Below are 21,648 nucleotides of genomic sequence, written 5' to 3'. Positions count from 1 at the left end.
TAACATGAGGGCATATATGATTGGCTGGTTAGAATTCATTACTTCCACCATTCTTAGGCATTGGCAATGTATTGCTTTTTCTTGCCCTTTGACATTCTTCTTTTGCCTATTAAGATAGAAACTGCCCCTGCAAAAATGCCATTAGAATTTAATCATGTATTTTCTTTTCTCATATTTTCATGACAACTTTGAAAAAGCTGGCAAGATGACTTTTAAGAGAAAAATTTTTGTTTGAATGTTGATTACATAATATTAGAAAAATACCTACAATTTCATCCAATCTTGATTTTTTCCACTCTGAGAACAAAAAATCCATTTGTTTTGTTCGCATAAAACAAAAATGTCTTTTGCAATTTATTCAAGTTTGCTGGACAAGCAGACACTTGTCTGTTTTGATTATCTACATTGAAATTTTCTGAAGATGTTAGCTTCACTAATCAAATTTCTTTTTCAGGATGATTTCCCTCTTGCAAGTTTACCTCTACTTGGCTACTATGCAAGTTCTCCATCTCCTTCTGATAATATACTCAAGGACTTTGTTTTCAAGCTACAGTTCAAAAACCATGTATACTTCTTCCGAGCTGAAAGTGAATATACTTTTGAAAGGTATTTATTTTTTATATATTAACTATTTATCTCTTAATAATAGTTGATTAGAGGATGTGCTAGTGCGGTGGGTAGTGTGCTGGGCTAAACTAAGTCTTTTCGTAAGCATAGTCTATGGAAACATGATTACAATTTTTAATGTATGAATACTTTATTAACGGAAAGATATATTATGGTGAGCACTTAATATCAGTGCAATATTCACCCAAAAACAATCATTTACAAACAAATAAAATTATGCTACCAACATTTATATTTCAATTACATGGATATTTGAAACTCGAATTCTAAGTAGCAACGACAGTTGATGATGCATGTCAATCAAACAGTGGTATGACACTATAATTTTATATATCCCTATATCCCGGAAAATGTTTACAACAGAATCAATTAGCTTACAACCTGGAGCAACAAAATACTATTATTGATTTACTCCAACAGATTGAAGAAGTTACCTTTACATAGTCCTATAGTGTTTTCCTTTGTCTCTACCTCAAAGTAAGAAGGAATGTGGTTGATGCCTATAAATGACCACTACTAAAACCAACCTAAATCAATTTTACCCAGAATAACAATTTATTTTTAATGAATGCACAAATCTAACTATTTTACCAAGAAAAAAGGTGCTACCCTTGGAGTATAGGTTGCCTAGAAGGACTACAATTTTTAAAGTTGAAGTACCTACTTCCATCTACACAGCTGCAATCTTGCTCATTTACACTGTAGGTATTATGATCATTATTTGCATGCAACAATTCGCAATACACATTGACTAATTACTACTCAGAATATAAATCATGATTACTGTTAACTGAACTTCTACAATTGTAAACAAACAGGCTGCAGATGGGCACAACACCAAAACACTGAACCATTTTGACGGGCAACATAGGGATTCCTTCAGTAATCAAAGAAAAATTCAGGGTTTTCCAGAAGTTGCTTCACGAGTCACAGACTTGGGCTAAGAGATTATTTCTCTCTGAGAGCATCATATTTCTCTATCTCTGGTGAGAGTGCGTTACAGACTTGTGTTTAGAGAATCAGCTGTTTTGGGAGATTCGTAAGCGCTATTCTCTGGAGATAACTAGTTACAGATTTGGGCACCTGATATGGATTCATATTCATCATATGATATGACTTAAAATAATGCAGTGTAGCTAGTTAATGACTTATTTGTTGCATAGTATAGCTATGTATTTGCTCATCTTAAAGGAGAATATTGAATTCTCAGGGCTAGAGACTGCAAAGGAAATTATGATGGGAAAGTACAAATAGCAAAAAGATTATTAAATTGAAATGTTAAATGCTATTAACAACTTTTGATTTTGTGAAATTTAAAACTTTTAAGAAAGCCAAGATATTTCAAACGTGCATTTAAAAAAAGTATATTAAAGTTTCACAACATTTATGACCTTTACGATTATAATTTTATTAAACTATTGAGTTTTGGCAAGAGAGGAGCATGGATAATCTGCATGCAGATAATCAAGATTTAACTATATGTGAATAACAGCATTTTTCCAAAAACTCATAGGAACAAATTGCATAGTTGTTCAACATTTTGGGCCTTCCACATCACGTCAAAAACAGTACCATTCCAATGAGGCGAGGAGAATAGGGACATTCGATTGTGGCTGACAGAATGCTGATTCCTGACAACAACCTAAAACTTTCCACCAGTCACGGTCCAGTGCTCGTATTCTCACTGGCAGGTTACTATTTTTGGAATCATGCTACAGGTTCAAAACAACTCAAAAAATTTCTTGGATTAGTCATGAGTGAGACTTTAAGTTGGTATAATCTTGCAACTCCTCTGTTAAAAAAACTAATCAGTCTAATTTTTATTTTATGGTCTTTAAAGTTGAGTGTCAATCAACAAATCATGCTATCCTTTTATTATGCCCACATATATAGTTATTTTAAATATGACATTTTATTCTGCAGCTCAAATTCCCAACAGTTGACATTATCTACATTACGAAAGAAAGCATTTCATATAGCTTTGACTCTGAAGATTAAAGTATTCGGATGCATTTAACGAACTAATAAAAAATTTAATAAATTAGGCTTTTCATTCAATGGAATAATATCTTGAAAACTCATTAATTGTATTAAACACTCCATGATAATGTAATATTTATTATATTGCTATTGTAATATTGTAATTGTATTATTAATGAAGTAAAGTTTTTTCAATTACATTCTTAAACATGCCGAGTTCTACGTTGACATGTAGCCAATCATTATGAATAATAAAGCATAATTTTTATTATGAAAAAATACTTAGAACAAATTCATTCAATTTTCACTCTGTAACTGTTTTGAATAAAATATTTTACATGAGTACGTGAAGCATAAAAACAAAAATTAATTACTTAAGGGCTTTGACATAGATTATGCCTATGATTGATGCAACTTGAAGGAAACAATATTAATTCATAATTCAAGTACTAGCTTTATAGCACCATGTTTCCATAGCTTACTTTGTTTACCATAAAATTTTTGTCAGTGTGAACACCACAGTATATCATGAATGGTCAGTTAACCTAAGAGTTGGACTTGCTTTTCATTATCTTAGCATGGTTTTTCTTGTGTCAAAAGTCATTAAGTAATATCTATATTGATGAATTTGTTCTATTTATTTAGTGTATTTGTGAAGCTTATATGCAGTTCATATGTGTTTACAGGAACTACTTGTCATTCCTTTAGATACTCATTTTTTATTTAATCACGTAAAACCCTCTCTCATTTACAAACTGCTTTTTCTAATTTTTCACTTAGTCAGTTGGGTTGCATTCCATTTTACACTCAATGATAAATTATTTCATATGAATGTTAACCCCCTTAGCTTACATGTACCAAGTTTTTGTAAATACTTATACTAAATATGGCATTTTTTTCAATTGAAAAAAGAGCTGTTCCCCAGCCAATTCACATGAATAATCAAAATCTCTTTTTAAAAAAGCAATATCTTAAGATATATCTTACAACTTTGAATTACTGCTGTGAAAATGAAATGAAAGAGCTTTCAGATATTTGTATTTCATTTTCATCAAATATATGCATGATGTCATTCATTAATATTCATCTCCTATTGTTATAGGTGGATGGAGGTAATTAGTAGTGCCACACAGCATGCTGGGCGTCATCGAATTTTCAGTCGCAAGGACAGTGCTCAAAACAATGGTGAAGATTCAATGAACAGTTAGGAATTCTATTGGTATTTTTCTGAAAATGATAATCAAACCAAAAGTAAGTTGAACACCATGATTATAAATGCCATGATTAAACTGCTGGGGGACTTAGTTTAGAATCCTAAGCATAACTTCAAATTCCATGTGTCAGTATCTTTGTATAGCAGAAAGTTCCAGATTACTCATTGAGTCTTAAATGCAAGTGGTGCTATGGTGCACTTTGCACTGATTTTGTATCAAATAAAATATGTAAGTGGTGTCACCATGAGCTCTGTCAACATCAAGGCTGCCAGAGTGCTTCTTGAAGCATTGTGAACTGCTTTGTGTTGTTATTATCGAAATTCATATAATTAGTTTTAGATTATGATTGTTTGTGATGATATATTCAACAACAAAGGAGAGCAATTATGTCAGAGGATGGCCCCAAGAAATGTTTCCTCTTATCTTTAACTATATTTTGTTGGAAACTTAAACCTGCATCATATCAGGTACAAAAGAAGCAATAATGGCTCTTGTTGATAGAGCATTTGAAGTGATAGTAATCAATGCTGAAAAAAGTGATTTATTCTTGTGCAATTATGTCAGAAGATACTGTGATGGCTCAAGGTGTTATGCAATAATGTTTCACTGATGTTCAAATGATAGTACAGGTATGGCTACCCATTGCCTGATTGATAGAGTACTTACAGTACAAAGAAAGAAAAAATACATCTAATTGTTTCATATTAAGGTGATTGTTTTATGTAAAATATATCAAAATGAAAGTCATGTTGTTCAAATTCATTTTGAAAAGGCATGAAAAATGAATGAAAGGTGAGAATTTTAATTGAATCATATCCTTGAGCTTAAGTGGAAGTGTACCAAAAAGGCTGTGTCAACATGGTGTGCATACACTTGTGTATTGCTGACAAATAAATTTTGTAGGCAGTGATGTAAAATTAAATCTGCTAATCTGCCTTTGCATATTTGCATTGTTCTCCTTCACAAGGAATATAAGTGTTATCAATGATATAATCATAGGCATAACTCCAAGAGTATGGAACAAAATGCTGTTAACATTACTATTGATACATGGTTATTTTAATGTTACACAAATGTTTATAAGCTCAAAGTAATACACCTGCAGCTTAGAATAAAGAAGCTGTAGTTGTTACTTGGTATGTTATCAGTTAAGAGTGTAACCCAACAATTGTAACTAGCCTATGCATCAAATGAGGTTAGGTAACAATTTTTATGTGCATTGCATTTATCACCGATTTTACACCAATCTATGTAAATGGAATTAACTGCTCATTTATGAAAACCTCCCTTTGTTTGAAAATGGTTGCTAGAAATATTAAATTTCAGTGGTTTCCACTGTATTTCAAAAATAAAAGGATAAGACAAATTAGAATTACAAATATTTTGTAATTTTTAAATAATACACTGGCAGAAGTGCCTTTATGATTTCACTGTATTCAGTGAAATCATAACATCGCTCATATCAGTTTTTGGAAATTTCCTTCCATATCCAGGAGCAGCCCTTTCTTAACATACCAGATATTCCTTCTTGTAATAAAAAGCCATCCATTTTCAAATAAAATAATTAGTTGTAGTTTTTATAATGTACATAGATATGTAAATTACTTTGTCTTTTATACAAACGAATTTTTAAAATAGCTATAGTGCCACAGTAATTATTCTCACGAGTGAGCTGAGCATTAGTGAGTTACAAGCATTGTGATTTGAGTCAGGGAACAGAAAAAATATATACCAGTGAATACGTAGTTATGGAATCTCCTGGACATGCATATTATCCCTTTATTGAAAATTATAGCTAATAGTTCTCAGATATCATATTAATTTTAAAATATGTACATCACTTGACAACAATATGTCCATAGCCAACGTTTGACATCACCTCAATACCTTTCCAAAATTATATCCTGTAGAATGGTGTGAATTAAATGATTATGTAGTGGTTTAGTCTGGATAGTCTAGCTATTGCTGACTAAAAATAATTTTTTTTAATCATTACAGTTTGATGACTACAGATAAAAAAATCTTGCACATTGGATAAAAAAGAAAATGCTAATAATTAATACCTATATATTTTATAAAATCCTTTAATGAAATTACAAAATACGCATGATAGTATTGGTAAATTTTGACCTTTTGTGATGGGTGTTCCAGTATTGAAATTAGTGGAACTCCCTAGAAACCTGATGTCAATTGATACTATACAGGGTGACAATTTACGTTTTAACATCTCCCAGGAAGAGCAATTTATTGTTATTGAAGAGATAAAATTGTAATTATTCAAAGAAAATGCTGTATAGATTCCTGTGATGATACAAATAAAATTGAGTCCTTATAACTGCATTCTTTCATTTTTTGACCAATGCTTTCTGAATTCATGAACAATTATCCCTCCTGCAGGTGAAGAAAATTTCCCTTTCCTTTCATTCTTTCTCATCCGGAAATGTGTCATCAAAAAAGATGGGGAGGCAAGAGTGGTGCTGTTAGAGAATTTGGAAGGTCATAATGGTATTGGTTTTTAAGGTTTGGTAAAAGTGAGAGTTATTTCATATCAATGTCAACATTTTTTATGGTAGGAATAAGATGTCTCTCAGCAAAATGAAACCCAAAATTTCAACCTTAAAATACAAATCTGGATAGGTATTTCTTTCCTAGATCCTGTTTTACATGACAGTATGTCACTTGCAATGGGAAAGTATCCTTTGTAGCAATGGGCCTTCTCAGGGATGTTTTTTCATTTTATGCTTGAACATTCGATACATCATGATAAAATTTTTGAATTTAAAGCCTTCCAAGATGAATTAAAAACCAATGTTATTATGTAAATACAAATTAACGTACCTATGGTCATGAAACAATGAAAACAAGATAGCTTAGACCGTCAACTTGATTGGCACTAGGCTTGTAAAGAGGGGGGGAAGGTAAAACAAAGTTACAAGTAAGGGGAAAGATAGGGAACACACACTAGGTCACTTGGGTGTGCTTGGAAAATTGACCCACATATATACCTCAATCACACACAAAAAGGTAAAATTAATAATAAAAAAAATAAAACTAACTTACAAACACTCTATCACTAGGGTTTGTTAAGGAATAAGAGCCACTCTTGTGAATCGCATTCACACACACACACTCAGGACTTGTAAGGATATATCCTATGCCAGGGACCCGTTGTACTCATACTGGAATTAAAACAATAAAAAGTAAAGGCCCAAGTTCCCATTTGCAATCACTCAGGTGTGTTAGACCTTTGTGAATCGCACTCACTCACTAGTTCAGGGTTTACAATGATTCTTCCTATCCCAGTAACCCATCAATCACACAGATGAATACAAAATTATAAAATGGATGTAAGCATGGCCTTGCTCAATCACTCAGGTGTATTTAAAAACAGGGACCTTTGCCATTCACAAGTGCTCACTCGTTCAGGGTTTACTAGGATTCCTCCTATGCCAGGGGCACGTCAATCACACAGAAATAACAAAACGAAACAGAAATGATTTACATACACACACAATCACTCGGGTGTACTACGACAGAAAGGAGGAACAATTAGCCCACACTTCTCAATAAAGAAAGCAACTCCAAAGCATCCAGATGTGCAGAGGACACATGGGACTGGTCACGTGTGCAGCCCTGCGACCTGAGCCACCAGCACCAAACATCGACATACCCGAGAGTGATGAGGAATTAAAGCTTTTTACAATGCTCTAGGCCCAAAAGACCTCCACCAAATTCAAGATGTGTGACCTACATGAACCTGAATTCGTCCTTGGGCTGGTTGGTGACTGGGAATTGTTACCCCTAACTAGCCGTAGTTTATTATACAACAGAGGCAGAGTTCTCCTAACCAAGGCTAAATTGGGTTGGCCAGACTCCATCAGAATGTCCCCCAGAGTTTCGGACGAGATCCCTCAGACTTCCAAGGAATTGTCTTGTTGCAGCCCACACCTCACCCCTCACCGCCAGCCTACCCCAGCCCATGGAAAGGAGAACCTCCAGGTTCAGAGCCCGCGCAGCAGCCCTTTCAGCCAGCACCCCAGGCACGGGGCTCCGGAGAACCCCGTGGAGGCAGATGATATTAACTCCACCAACATTCGGTCATTCCTCCACGAGTGGCCCGTGGCTGCTGATACTCCTTTACTATAGCAAGGTTCCAGCAAGCCCATGAGCAACATCGCGAGCCTCTCCGGCTCCAAATCTGACACGGAGGAAGACTACAACTACTCGGAAGTCCCCCAGACTCAGAAGATCACCCTGCTCCAGACAACGATGACACCAATGACGAGGAGAGTGATGGCAGAAGATGGCGGGTCATCCCTGATCCAGAGCTCCTCAACATCACGGATAATGCCGCTTCCCTCCTGGAGTACATCGATCCGTGCGACCATGCTCCTCAACATTACGAAGTAGAATATCATTGCAGTGTCAATACCCAGATTGCAAGTACTGAGACCTCAATGCTCAATGCCACAAATTCCCCATTAGTCACATTTTCATCCAAGGTCAATACCAAGCATACCACATAACTAACCAGTTTATTAAATGCAGGCATCCTTGTAAAATGGAAAGTAAAATGCTCCTTCGGAGTCTTCTTAATCCCCAAAATATTCAGTAAAGCCCGGTTAATTTATGATATATCCCCATGGACCCTATACTATAAATCACCAAAATTCAGTCTCTGCTATTCTGCTATTTTTTGAGCTAATAACAGCTGCATAATATATCAACACCAAACGATTGTTGGACGTTCACAAAGTTATCTTTTTTTAAACGCCACACCCATTGTTTCTTGCACCCTAAATGATTATACTGGATTGGATTTTAATGCTTCAGGTAAGTTAATACATTTGTAACACAGGAGCATTGGAATGGTTCAAGAAGTCAACCAAAAAGAAAAAAATATCAATTTTAGCACTTGGATGCCATTTCTACTGTTATTATTTTTATATGCAACAATTACACTCTCATTGTTATCCCTCAATATTGTTTTTGGAAGCGATCATAGAGATAAATTTTGTGCTAAAACTCTGGCATTGCAAAATACCCTATGGATACAGTAAATAAAAAATACAATTTAAGACTGATAGTCCATTTAATTGGGCATACAAGTGGAATTCTAATGGTGTACTTGAAAACATCTTAAAGATCATAAATTTTTATTTAACCTTTATTATTATTACTGAAAAACAACCAATATAATCATATTGAAATGTTATGGAATAAAATTGTTTTGATCACTTAACACTATTACAGCTTTTTTCACCCGCACATATTTAATTTGTACCACATCACTATAAGGATAACTTTTATATCTTAGATTCTCAGTTACAGAAACTGATCATAATAAGGTCTGCTATGTATATAATATTCAAAGAATGCTTAGACCATTTGGTTTTCTCCCCAGAACACTGGCCACATTTGACAACAATGATTATTTCTCTTAATGTTTTGGTTATTCAATACATGCCATTTATCTGTTGGTACTCTTAGCACTACATAGATTAACTTATCCACACCAGGATAGCATCTGTAAGTAGTATTAGTAAAGAGGCATCAATTTTTAATTATTTCTCAATTATTTAATGTCCATAAAAAATTTTAGTGATTGTTAAGTGCAATTTGAATGGCATTGCCTACCTCAATCACAGCCATTGTATTTTTTTACAGTCCAACCACTCTGAAATAAATTGTATATTCATGATATCATAAGAGGTGATGACTCAATTGAGTCTAAACCATCTGGGAGTATCACCTCAATAAACTCTCTGAGCTCAACCTCCACTTTTGATCGATAATTACTATCACTTGCATAACGCTGTAGTATTAAAGAAGAACAACCTGTCTTAAAAAAATCCTCATATTTCTCTTTAGTCATTTCATCAGCATTTGATGGGACAAAGTCCTCACCAAGCATCATCAGGGGTAAGAAAGCAGCAGAAACTATGACACCAAATGTTCTGTAAACACCAAAAAGATCCAACTTGAAGTCTACCAGAGAAATTGGAATTGGCTGATCTAGGGCACTCAAAGTTTCAACCATGGAATTATAATATTCATTGACTAGCATATCAAAATGTTTATCCCTCATGGGTCTTCTTGTGCTAATGTACATAAAATTTATCACATCAACAGCTGGATGGCAGTACCTTGCTACTTGAAAATCGATTATCTTTGCCTCAACTGGTGTCACTCCATTTACTCCATATCTGAACATGATATTATTTAACCAGTAATCACCATGAGTAAGGATGTTAATACCACCTTGCCTGGGCTCGATCAACCTCTTCAGGGTTGGCCATAGGCCTTCTAACACTTTACCCAAAATCCCAGTAGCTTCAGCTTTTTTTGGGAGACCTTCAAGTTGCTTCGAGATCATCAAAACAACTTCCAAACCTCTTTCCACCATACCCTGATATGGCTGCTGGGGCTGCCCAGGTTTTCTATCGTAAATCACAGCATCTTTCGCTAGGTCAGGAAAAATCTTCAGAATACTGCCCTTCTCCTTTGGCAGGAGCCTTTCAGCGGCGAACGCTAATGCATGAAGCCGACCAAGGTTCTTCAGAGCAACAATGCAGTGGTCCAGGTCCAAGCCATCTAACTGGTATGTCCTCCTTGGTGTCCGAAAACCCTTAGCGCCGAGGTCTTCCATGTATATTGCGTCATTAACTCCATCGTAAACGGCGTGATAACATACCGGAAGCGGCAACTCAACACGACCCGCCGATGCTTTCAACATCAAAGGAACTATCTCAGTGAAGTAAACACCTTCTCTAATGAAGACTCTGCAAGATTTTACTATTTCCATCTGAGATTCTTCAAGAGGGGCTGTCTTGGCGACGAACGACACTCTGTGTTCCTCACTGTCTCCTCGCACTCGGTAAGAGGCGTGTACACGAACGACTGTTGAAGTAAATCCCTCGATACCACTGGTGGCCCTTTTCACATCTACAACTTCCGAAAGAAGAATTTCAGTTTCGCCCGTCAACCTCCTGATGGCAAGGATCAAATCTTCTTTCCTTATGTGGTCTGTCAATTCGTGGAGTGGATCCATCGTGCGACACAGGGATCCGCATGAGCAATGATGAGCGCGAAACTTAAGAGACGTGCAAAACCTTGTGCCCTAGATTCAGGTTATGTACCTCTGGCCCGCATATGTCACACCCGAGAGTTGCGCAACACAGTGCAAGCGGTGAGTCCAAACACCACGCTCCCCCACGCACTCCCCTCATTTGAGCACCAGCCGTTCCCCTGCTTCTCTCGCGCCTGGGACTGGCCCTCGAATCGAGAGAAATTTCAAATGAAAAACGGCGGAGGGAAAACCGTCGGAAACTACGGATGGAAGAATCTCTGTGATATTAGACATCCAGACGAAATCACGAGGAGGCAGAGTCACTTCGAAGTGAGAAAATGGATCCTATCAGCATCCAAGGTATTATCGCACAATTTTCTCCATGTGAAATCGTCATTATCTCGTGCAACTAATTTTGGAAAAAAAAGAAGCATCGATACGATTTCGCCTTTATATACCATCGGAAGGAAGAAATATCGTGAATCGATTCGGACAAAATTTTAAACAGCAGTAGCACAACTGAGACAAAGGAACTATATACTGAGGCATCGTGTAATTTTTCACTGGAAAACTATTAGTTATTATCCACGAAACAACAATCTCAACTTGCACTTAATTGAACTGACTCTGATGTAAGGTACATTACAGCTCAGGTAAGTCTGAATCATGCTGTCTAAGAAAAAGGGATAGTATAACAATATTTATAACTCCATGACATAATCAAAATCTTTTTTTCAGTGTATCTACGCAAAAGCACACAAAAGTCATATGTTGGTTTCAAAGTTATAACGACAGGACAATCGTGAATAAGGCACAATGCCATTTTTCTTATAGAATTTTCCAACCAGAAATGTATTAATCCTAGACTGCGCTTGTTCAGAAATTTTACTGCGAGATGAATCAGCTTAGATCAGCTTCTTATTGCTGAATGATTATGTCAAGAAAAATTGGTGATCATTAGATGTTGTTCAAGTTAACATCGTCGCATAGAATAAATGTCTGTTGCACTAGAGTCAAATGAAATGTGAGGTCACATGATTTATACAGAAAACTTTCAAAAGGAAATATTTCATTAGTGCTATTCTCACGGCGTGAAATATATTGTAATCCACCAATTTGACGGATCCCGACTAGGTATCATTAAAAACAAAATTTTAAGCTAATCCATCATTTAATGCAAATAATAAATTTTATTTAATATTTGCATTATGTACTCCGCAAAAACTTGGAAGTGCCTTGTTTTGAATTGAAGTGTTTTCTTTCTCCATTCTTTTGTCTCACAATGGTAGCACTTAAAGCATTCTCACGAGTATCCCCTTTCGCTAGAAACAAATTGAATTTTAACGGGTCGATTTTCCAGAAAAATGCGTTGCTAAGTTAAGATTTACCCAAAAGATTACTTTTCACTAAATACATTTACGTTTGACGCGTTTTCACTCAAATTTCAATGTATTCCCAATTTTTCTGAATGATCATGCTTAAGTAAGATTACCTCGACTAAAAAATTTCAATGTATTCCCAATTTTTCTGAATGATCATGCTTAAGTAAGATTACCTCGACTAAAAAATTGGACATGTACTCTTAAGTAAAATACGAGTGCGTCACACCAGTAAGAATTGATTACAATCAGGAATTTTCGGTCTATAGGTCACCTTAGTGCACTAAGTAGCTTAAAAATGCGTTATCTTATTCCAACGGATTGATAAAAACCAACGTTACGACAGAAGATAACAAAACTCAATCGCCCAGTAAATAAGTCAATGAAACTATTTTGGGAGTTTTCACGGTTTATCTACTCACAACTTACCTTCTTTTGGGAATCAAATAATCTTTCGGCATAGTTTGAGCAGAAATATTGTATTGATTGTACATCCAAGGCTATTCAACATCTTTAAAAGGACCGACTAAGGAGCTTTGCAGCGTAACCTACCAAATTATAAAAACACTTAGCATTAACATTCATGGTAATGACATGAGGATTTCAGTCAGGATGGCGATTCTAAATTTCCTCGAAAAGACTGTGGTACTTCGAATCGGCGGTTTAGCACTTCTTTGAATTCTGTACGTTTTATTTTGACAAGCTCCATGAAGTACCTCATGGTATTAATAGCGGATCGCAATGGTCAAGCATTAGGAAGCACAAAGCGCTCCCTCTATGGAATCCTTACAGCGCATGCTTTGAAGCCTAATGGTCCTTGTCTGCCAGTAGCATAAACCATGGGATAAAACTTAAGTTAAAGCGCGGTTGCGTTTTCTACAGTAAAATATTTGGACATCAACATATTCCCGTAGGCGTCCTAATGGAAAAAACCAGGGTAGCGACTCGGGCTAAGAGAGCTGACCACGCTGGTAAGCCGCAGCATCGTGGTCCAATAAAATAGGCTGTGTAATTATCATGAGTATGGGAGTATTAGAGTACTTAACAACCAATAGTCTATTTCTTCGAAAACACTAGTGAGCAGTATAGCAAAAGCCTGGTCGTGCGGTCAGCACCACAGATGACGATACAATGTGTTACCATAAAAATAACAGATTTAAGCACACCACTTTCAAAACTGTTACTAGCACAGATTAATACGGCGGTCGAAAATCGTTCTGCGAATACTTCCCAAACGGTGAAATTTAATAAACATCGGTTTTCCCAAGGATAGAAAAAGACTTTCTCGGGACCGAGCTATAAAGTAGCCAAAGTTCGCTGGATTCGTTTCGTAGAATTAATGAGTTTCAATGATAAGTAGAAAATCAATAGAACGTCGACGAACAGTGATGTCATTGCCGAAAAATTAGATTGAATCAAGATCATTGATTGCGCTTGCCCAGAGTGTTACGCATAAGACAGAGCTAATGGGGGATTTCATTGCCCTGTTTGTGAAGTTGGGAGAGATGCTCCTCGATCCTTACTTCAAATACGCGATTGCATCAGAATCAAAATAGACAAGTTCCCCTCAAATTCCATTCACAGAATGTGTGCTAAGTTTTCTTCCACCAAACCATGTCGCATACCTTCTCCGAGTTGATGAAGACGGCTACAACGTGTTGGCGAAGAAGAAAAGCTTCCAGGAGAAAATTTCCCGTTCGCTCGAATGGTCGAGCATCCCTGCCGAAATCTAACTGGATTATGGAAAGAATGTGCAACCTCTACAACCACCATAAGAGCCCACGATTGAAGATCCTTTCCATTGCCTAGCACAGGCAGCGGAGATGGGACGAGCCAGTCATTTCCTTGTTTCAAGATGTGAATAATCGCAGATTCCCGCCAGGTTTCCGTGTAATAGTATCCAGTACCAAGCCGGTTGAGGAGACTTCCGCCAGTGCTGTCTCCGGCAGGTTTCTGCGCCGCTACGGGACGAATGTGGCATGCTCCAAATTCCTGCCGTGAGTATTGAGGTGGGTACTGTTCCCAGGTAGCCCCAAGCGACATGATTGCTGAATTTACACTAATTCCTATTTAAAGATAGCCCAAACGGTCCTGCGTACAAGCCAATTGCCCTGGGCGAGGAATCCTGATTCTTTTTGGATGACATTTTTTTTACTAGAATGAAGGCATGATACACATATTAGCTATCCTTACGGACATAATGCCGAGATCAACACGGAAATACTCCCCAATAAACTCGTTCAAACGTAGTTTTCAGAGTCATTTAAAAAAATAAGTTAAAATCTTCGATAAAACTCTTTAAAAGTCATCCTCTTCTTTTGGTATGGTCTTGGAGGAAAAACGCGAGAGATCATGACCGGTACATGAATCTTCCAATAAAATAAACAGGCGAGGCAACTGCTTGACGAATACTTTATATAGATTTCTATGAGCCAACGGCACCCCCGTATGGTAGATACAAGTTGCACAACTTGATCGGTTCCGGTCATGAATACAAAATAATACTCTATGCATGTATCTATTTCGGTACATGTGCGGTTACCGCCGTCTGAAACGACGCCGAGCATTGCATTCGGATGGTGTACCATATAAGAACCCCCGAATGACTGCATCCCCACCCCCAGCCCGTTCGGCACTGGTGTCGTCCAGTCGAAACACCCTTAAAAAAACTGTTTGCAAAAATGTTTCCCTAATTTAAAAAGTATCTTTTTCTCGCAGATTCAAGATGGATTAAAATCCCACGGTTAAAAACAGCTAACTCCTCGGTGTGTCGACGAAAACAGCATAATAATTCATGTGTAAAGCTTTCTACCTTTTCTGCAAATAACTAACAATTCAAATAATAATGGAATGCAAAAAAGATGTCTTCCTTAATCTCAATATAGTAAGAGAATAAATCTAGAAGCACCGGAAACATGAATACAAAAAAGTAACTTCTAAACCCACACAGCAAGAGAATATAAAGACAGAATGGAGTTAAATAAATTACCCTTCTTAACTTGCAATAGCAGGAAAGTCATCCTCGTTTAATGAGTGGCCATGACCCATCCCGAATTATATATTCTGTGAATGTTGAAGAGTTTTCGGGGAAGCGAAACAAATTACTGGCTCCTCCAACGAGCGCAGGAGACCACATTCCACTAACAAATTAAATTAACTAAGGGCACTGGATTAAAGCCCAGAATAGAAACTAGGTCTCCTAAGATGTTCCACCTTCATTCCTAGAACGAAGATACAGCACAAACTTCTCCAGCGATACCAAGAACGCAGATATAGCACATTCTTCTCCGGCGATACGAGCTGTTACATACGCGCATTAGCCGGCTTTCTTGAGCGGGGAGACTTATGCATTGAGAGAGACTGTTAAGAAAACCTATGCTTTACTTAATACCTCAAATGGAAAGAGGAAAACAAAGTTAATCTAAAATCCTCAGCCTATTTATCCCAGCTAATCGTCACTCAGAAGTATATTAATTTCTACTGGCAGAAATAAAGAAAAAACCATACTAGCTTAAACATCTATGAGACGAACAACGAAAATTTTTTTTGTACGGACGACCTCACAAGACAAAGCAATATAAGTACACCAGTAAGTGAAAAACACCACATATAATTATTTTCCTACAAAAAATATATTAACTTCTCACTTTCACACAATTCAAAGCTATTCGAGGAAACTACACCTTTCACCCGCGATATCGAAGAAATTACTAATCACTACGTAAATAAATACTTAATATATGTACAAGCATAAAATTCGAATGGCATTGCAGCTAGCGGTAGGCAGGACAGCTATTCTCGCTTCGTTGAAGAAAGGGGACGAATACATGGGAGTGATTAAGAGCGTGTGAAAGTCGGGTATGAAATTCAAACTCGTTTCGACCCTCTCAGCGGGGCACCAGTCCCTTCCCTCAGCAACTGGAAGTTCGACCCTTCGTCGCATTAACAAGATCTCCAACGGCTGGAGCCAATAATCAAATAATGGCTTATGCAGTCATTTTTCTCGGAACATTTTTGTCAGGCAAAAACTACGTACCAGGAAAAGTTTTCATTGGATTCGCAAAAACAAATGAGTCTTTTCATCCATTATCCTGAAATCGGGAGATGGGAATGTACAAGATGCTGAATTTTTATTTGTAAAGAAAGTCAAATAACGAAATGGTCTTTCTCAATTAATTCGCATTTATACGAACTGAGATCTAGTTCTATGGTATCAGGAGGTAGGAACTACTCACCTAACCGTAAACAAAAGATACTTTCAATAATTTCTCGTTGATTACAGTTAAGTAAATACAGGACTGCCACGGAAATGTTCTCTCCCTGCGTTTATTGATATAAACAAAAATGTTTCCACCATAGCAACAACCATATATTATTTGCAGGTGACACATTGAACTTCAGAGGAATAAGGACACTAGCAGTTTGTGGGATACCCCAGTTAGTTGAGCCAGATATGGCATTGATGGAAGGAATGGGGGTTAGAATTATATATCAAACAATATGTACAGCACACAAGTTTTGAGAAAAAGGAAAGGAGAACAAGGTGTAAATTATGAATTAGAAGAGATCGAGTTAAGCATTTAAGAACCAGTCAAATACTTGTGCATTACACTGACATCAAATCTTTCATACAGCACACACATCAGGGGAGTATTCAGGTGATCCTCAAAGCTAGGTTTCTTCAGACATTGTGGGATAATGTAATGAGCTAATATTTGGGATCCATAGGAGATAATGCATTGGATAATTTTAGGAGAAAAATCACCAGGTTTATTGGAAATGACTATGAGAAAGGTAGGCATGATGGCATCTTGGAGGAACTTCGGTAGGGAGACCCTTGATTCACAAAGGAAGAGGCAAGACAGACTGTATATAGGCTAAAGGACACCTGAGTTTTCTTCTGGCACCAAGAACTATTATGGTACCACATTATATTAGCAGAATCGACCACTAGAGCAAAAAGAGAGAAAGTTTTAGTCAGCAAAAGATTCAAGTACTTATTCTTCCCTCTCACAATACATGGTCATAAAATATTGAACTGAGTCAATAATTGCACCTGAACACATATGCATAGGTACAAGTATATTGTACAGAGTGCAGCAATGTAACCTTTTTTATGAAGCAAAATACCTTTAAAAAAGGAAGTTATGTTGCCGCACCCCACACATGTATGCCTAATGCCCTTACAGATCCCACCACATGCCGTTCCTGACAGCTACTGGGGTATTTTTTAGATTTAAATGAACCATATAAATGGTAAATGAAGTTAACTCCAAAAAAATGTCACCTTAAGTCGCAACATTTCCAGTTCCTTAGAAACAGATCATGAAGAACCCATTCCTTTTTCCCTTTGCATGTGCGTATGTATATACCATGCCTGATGTAGGTATCTATATTGCCAACATTGTTGAACTCTTTCGAGAGTTAATACTTTTACTTCAGCTTTGTTTATTGAGTACAAAGTGTTACTTGCATCTACCCATGTCAACATGTCACCTTTAGTTTTGCTGCCACATCTTAATTTAACATATGTTATTTCTATTTGCATTAAATGAATTCATATTTTTTATTCTAATGAAAACATGACAACATCTCTAAACTCCAGGAAACAATTTTAGAGATATTGACAAGGAATAGCAGTGAGGAATAATATATTGATTCCGATTCAGAGGGAGATACTCAGTGTCACAGCCCTCCCTTGACTTCCAAAGCAGCAAAAACATGAACATCCGCACTCCAACCATTCCACCATAATTTGTATTACACAAGGCGGTGTAGGCTAAACTTGAAAAAAACTACTCTGAATATGGCTTCACAGTTATCACCAAGGATAATGTTAAGGTCTGCCTAATAATACATCTGTCATGTGGTCCCTACAAAAAAGGACACAGGGTTAATCATTGATTAATGATACGAGGTCTGCTCAAAAAGTATAGTGTGTGTTGAAGTTTTGCAGGTTACATTATTTGATTTTTTGTGGCATTATGTTGGTACTCATGTCTCTCACTTAAGCCGAAAAGTGAGGCTATTTTGAATGTTCAGTTAATTGTTGACAGCTGTTTTGCTTGAATGTGTTTTGGCTTGTCTGATTTTTGCCTCTTCAAAAAAATGGATCAAAAAATCTGAATCAAATTTTGTGTGAAAAACAAAATTAAGTGCCCAAACGCATTCCAAATGTTGGCTGTGGCATATGGAGAAGCTATCTTAGACCAAAGCATCGTTTATTGTTCAATATCGACCAAAAAGAGCAACGCATTAACATTGCTAATGAGGTGTTGGACTCTGTCTACGACAACCCAAATTTGCCCCAGAGGATCATAACTGGTGATGAATCATGGGTCTATGGTTATGACGTGGAAACTAAAGCTCAATCATCCCAATGGAAGCTGCAGCATGAGCCAAAACCGAAAAAAATACACCAAGTTCGGTCGAATGTGAAAGTTTTGCTTACAGTTTTCTTCGATTGCAGGGGCGTGGTGCATCATTAGTTCTCGCCACAGGGTATAACGGTACATAAAGAATATTAGCTGCACATTATGCGCAAAGAAATCCGCCACAAATGCCCAGATTTGTAAAAGAACAAAAATTGGCTTTTGCAACATGACAACGCCCCTGCTCACACATCGTTACTTGTGCACGAAGTTTTGGCCAAAAACAACACACTAACGATGCCACAACCACCGTATTCCCCAGATCCGGCCCCCAGTGACTTTCTTATTCCTGAAACTGAAGAGGCCCATGAAAGGAAGATGCTAAGCTAGGATTGATGAGCTAAGCCTGCATCAAAGGAGGAGCAGAACAAGATAAAAAAATGATTTTTTGAAGTGCTTCGAGGATTGGAAAAAAAGTTTGTACAAGCGTATAATATCTAATGGGGATCACTTTTGAAGGGGACAAAATAGATATCCGTGAATAAGTAAATGATTTTTGAGTATTAGTGGTACATAGGGGAGGCGACCAACAGCTGAGGTCATTTGCGCCATTAAGGATGGACAGGAAAGGATGAAGGGTGGAGAGAAACCCGGCATCAGCATTAGCCTACTCTTTACGAAAAGCGCCAAGGGGTCCACAGCTTAACGTCCCATCTGACGGATGGCGTACTCACTCAAAGTGCCCTCCACAGAGCACCTGAAGTAGAGATTGAGATATCACTGAAAAATATTCAACACCGCTGGGATTTTAACCTGGGCCCACTGGGTAGGAATCCAGTACGATAGCCACTGCACCATCTTGATCCCTAATAATCTTTTTTGAAAGAAAAAAAAACACTAAGTTGTAATACTTTTTTAACAGATCTTGTATAATTGTATTAACATATCTTGAAAAATTAATTTAAGAGAAGCAGTCTCACACAGCAATTCCACAGCCACAAACCTGGCCAAGAAGCCCTCCACCAGGGCCATGCAGCACTAGCTCGAAATTATGCAATGCAATTATTTTGCGCCACTGGGGAATATCAGCAAATGCATGCACAGATTTGAGGGTCCGCTAAATGGTGAAAATGGGTGAGTATGAGTGTGTGCTTTGCCAGCAGCAGAATTTCACAGATTTGTGAATGTGACAACACTTCATGAAATGCAGTGAAATATGAGTTTTTAAGTCATTTAAAAAATGCCAAATTAGTAATTCCTCAATGGCATAGAAGATAATTTGTTATACAAAGACATTCTGAAGTAGAGGTTTCAAATGATTTTTCATTTAGTTACAGGGATGAAATTCCAGGCTTCGAGAATGACAATTAAAAGACACCTCTACAATGTTATCTAATCAACCTTTCTACAGACATAAATAACCTTTAAACCTCTCAGTGCCATGAACCAATTTATCAGCTAGCAAAAGTGCCAGAGCAGTTTTGTAATACCTATAGAAAAACATATGAAGTTACTTTATACATACGAATTTAATGCTATCTTATTTACCATATGATGCACTTTTTTCTACCAAAATGCACAGTAAAATCTGCCTATTTTAAGGGCCAGAGGTAGATGGGTATAACTTTGACCTATATATAGGCCAAAAAAATCTGGAAAAATACTATGAAGTAATTTTTTCCAGCATCAGTCATAAAAAAAGTTTGGCTTGATTACACATTCCCATAATATCACTGGTTAGAATCAGTAGCAATTAATGGAGTTTTAAAGCTTGTTAAAAGTACTTTCAAAAAATTCTAAATTTATACAATTTAACTTAATATGCAGTGGGCTAACAGCATGTTGCCCTTTTAATACATACCTCCCAAAACCTCTCAGTCTACAGGCATTCAAAATTTAGTGGTATGGAGAGTTGTAAAGGCATAGAAAACTGTTGCTTTTGATATTTCGATAAAATCAAAATAATAACAGAAACTATGTATTTAAAATTATGCTACACAATACAGAAACAAGGCAGGCATTTTGGCCCAGTGATGAATTACTGAGCATCTACGATGAATAAATGTTAATATGTGTAGCTACTAATTTTTTAATATAACAATTCAATTTTCTCTGCATTAAGTGTTAACATCAACATACTTTGAACTTTTCTATCAGATCAAAGCATATCTCATGAACTCTATACCGAAAAATCATGGTGCATCTAATGAGCTAGGAAATACAATAATTAAATAAGAATGAATTATTGGTTTTAACATTCTAACAAGTTTAAGGATATATGTAATTATAACAAAAATAGTTTGAAAAATAATAAATTGCAAAGTAGCAAAATGCTAAATTATTTGTAACACCAAAAAACTAAAAATAATGACAATGCATCGAATTGCACAACTTTCAGTTGCCCCTTACACAGCCATTTTCTAATTACCCTATTTATTTCATACTCCTACCATTGAACTGCTTATCTAACACCTCTGTTGAACCAAGCAAACGCAGTATGTACATATTCTTGCAGTTAGGGACCTAAACCTTTTCTTACCATTTACTGCAATTTTTTTCTTTCAAACCTGAAAGTTACCTCAATGCAACTTTTAACCCACTAGCTGATTGCCGTCCGGGTGCAGTTACAATATTCCCCTCCTTCCCAAGCTATTCAGACTCGAGGAGGGCCTTTAAGATCCTTGATGTGTATTGAAGCCTCACCATTTGTTTTGCAGGACTGTGCTCTTTGCAGATTGTTAATTAATTAAGAACTATAACATCAGTCTCACAAAAAACAACTCTTCCAAAACTTTATCATAAATCTCTTAATCAAGTTACAACACCCCATTTATATCATGATAGATGTCAATACTCCTACGAACTCATCATACAGATCTATTATTTGCTATCACACTATTTCTTCTGTTTTGCCATGCCTATTCTTTCTTGAATAGATATTTTGTGCTCTTGTGGAAAGTAGCAGCACCGGATTTTTCAAAATTTTTGACCTAAGATAAGAATTGCAC

At 36.7% G+C, this 21,648-nt stretch overlaps 2 protein-coding genes across 2 annotated transcripts in view; one reads left to right on the top strand and one right to left on the bottom strand.

Moving 5' to 3' along the window:
- The window catches only part of Cdep (Chondrocyte-derived ezrin-like domain containing protein), a 69,481-nt gene extending 63,337 nt beyond the window's left edge, over positions 1–6,144 (top strand). The window contains exons 24-25 of the mRNA XM_071599736.1: positions 455–606; positions 3,710–6,144. Coding sequence (XP_071455837.1) covers positions 455–606; positions 3,710–3,815 — 258 coding nt within the window. The 3' untranslated portion in view covers positions 3,816–6,144. The remainder of the gene's footprint in view (positions 1–454; positions 607–3,709) is intronic.
- Positions 6,145–9,516: 3,372 nt separating this feature from the next.
- Positions 9,517–10,872, bottom strand: LOC139701160 (uncharacterized). The gene has a single exon (XM_071599734.1). It carries the CDS (start codon positions 10,870–10,872, stop codon positions 9,517–9,519), a length of 1,356 nt encoding a protein of 451 aa, XP_071455835.1.
- Positions 10,873–21,648: the final 10,776 nt, after the last annotated feature.

This window comes from Hetaerina americana, unplaced genomic scaffold (assembly GCF_022747635.1).
Source record: "Hetaerina americana unplaced genomic scaffold, ioHetAmer1.1.p SCAF_11, whole genome shotgun sequence".
Lineage (NCBI taxonomy): Eukaryota > Metazoa > Arthropoda > Insecta > Odonata > Calopterygidae > Hetaerina > Hetaerina americana.
Note: the sequence above shows the minus strand (reverse complement) of the source record. Positions and strands in the feature narration are given on the sequence as shown.

Coding starts and splice junctions, on each gene's coding strand:
- LOC139701160 (XM_071599734.1), bottom strand. CDS start 10,872: ATGGATCCACTCCACGAATTGACAGACCACATAAGGAAAGAAGATTTG.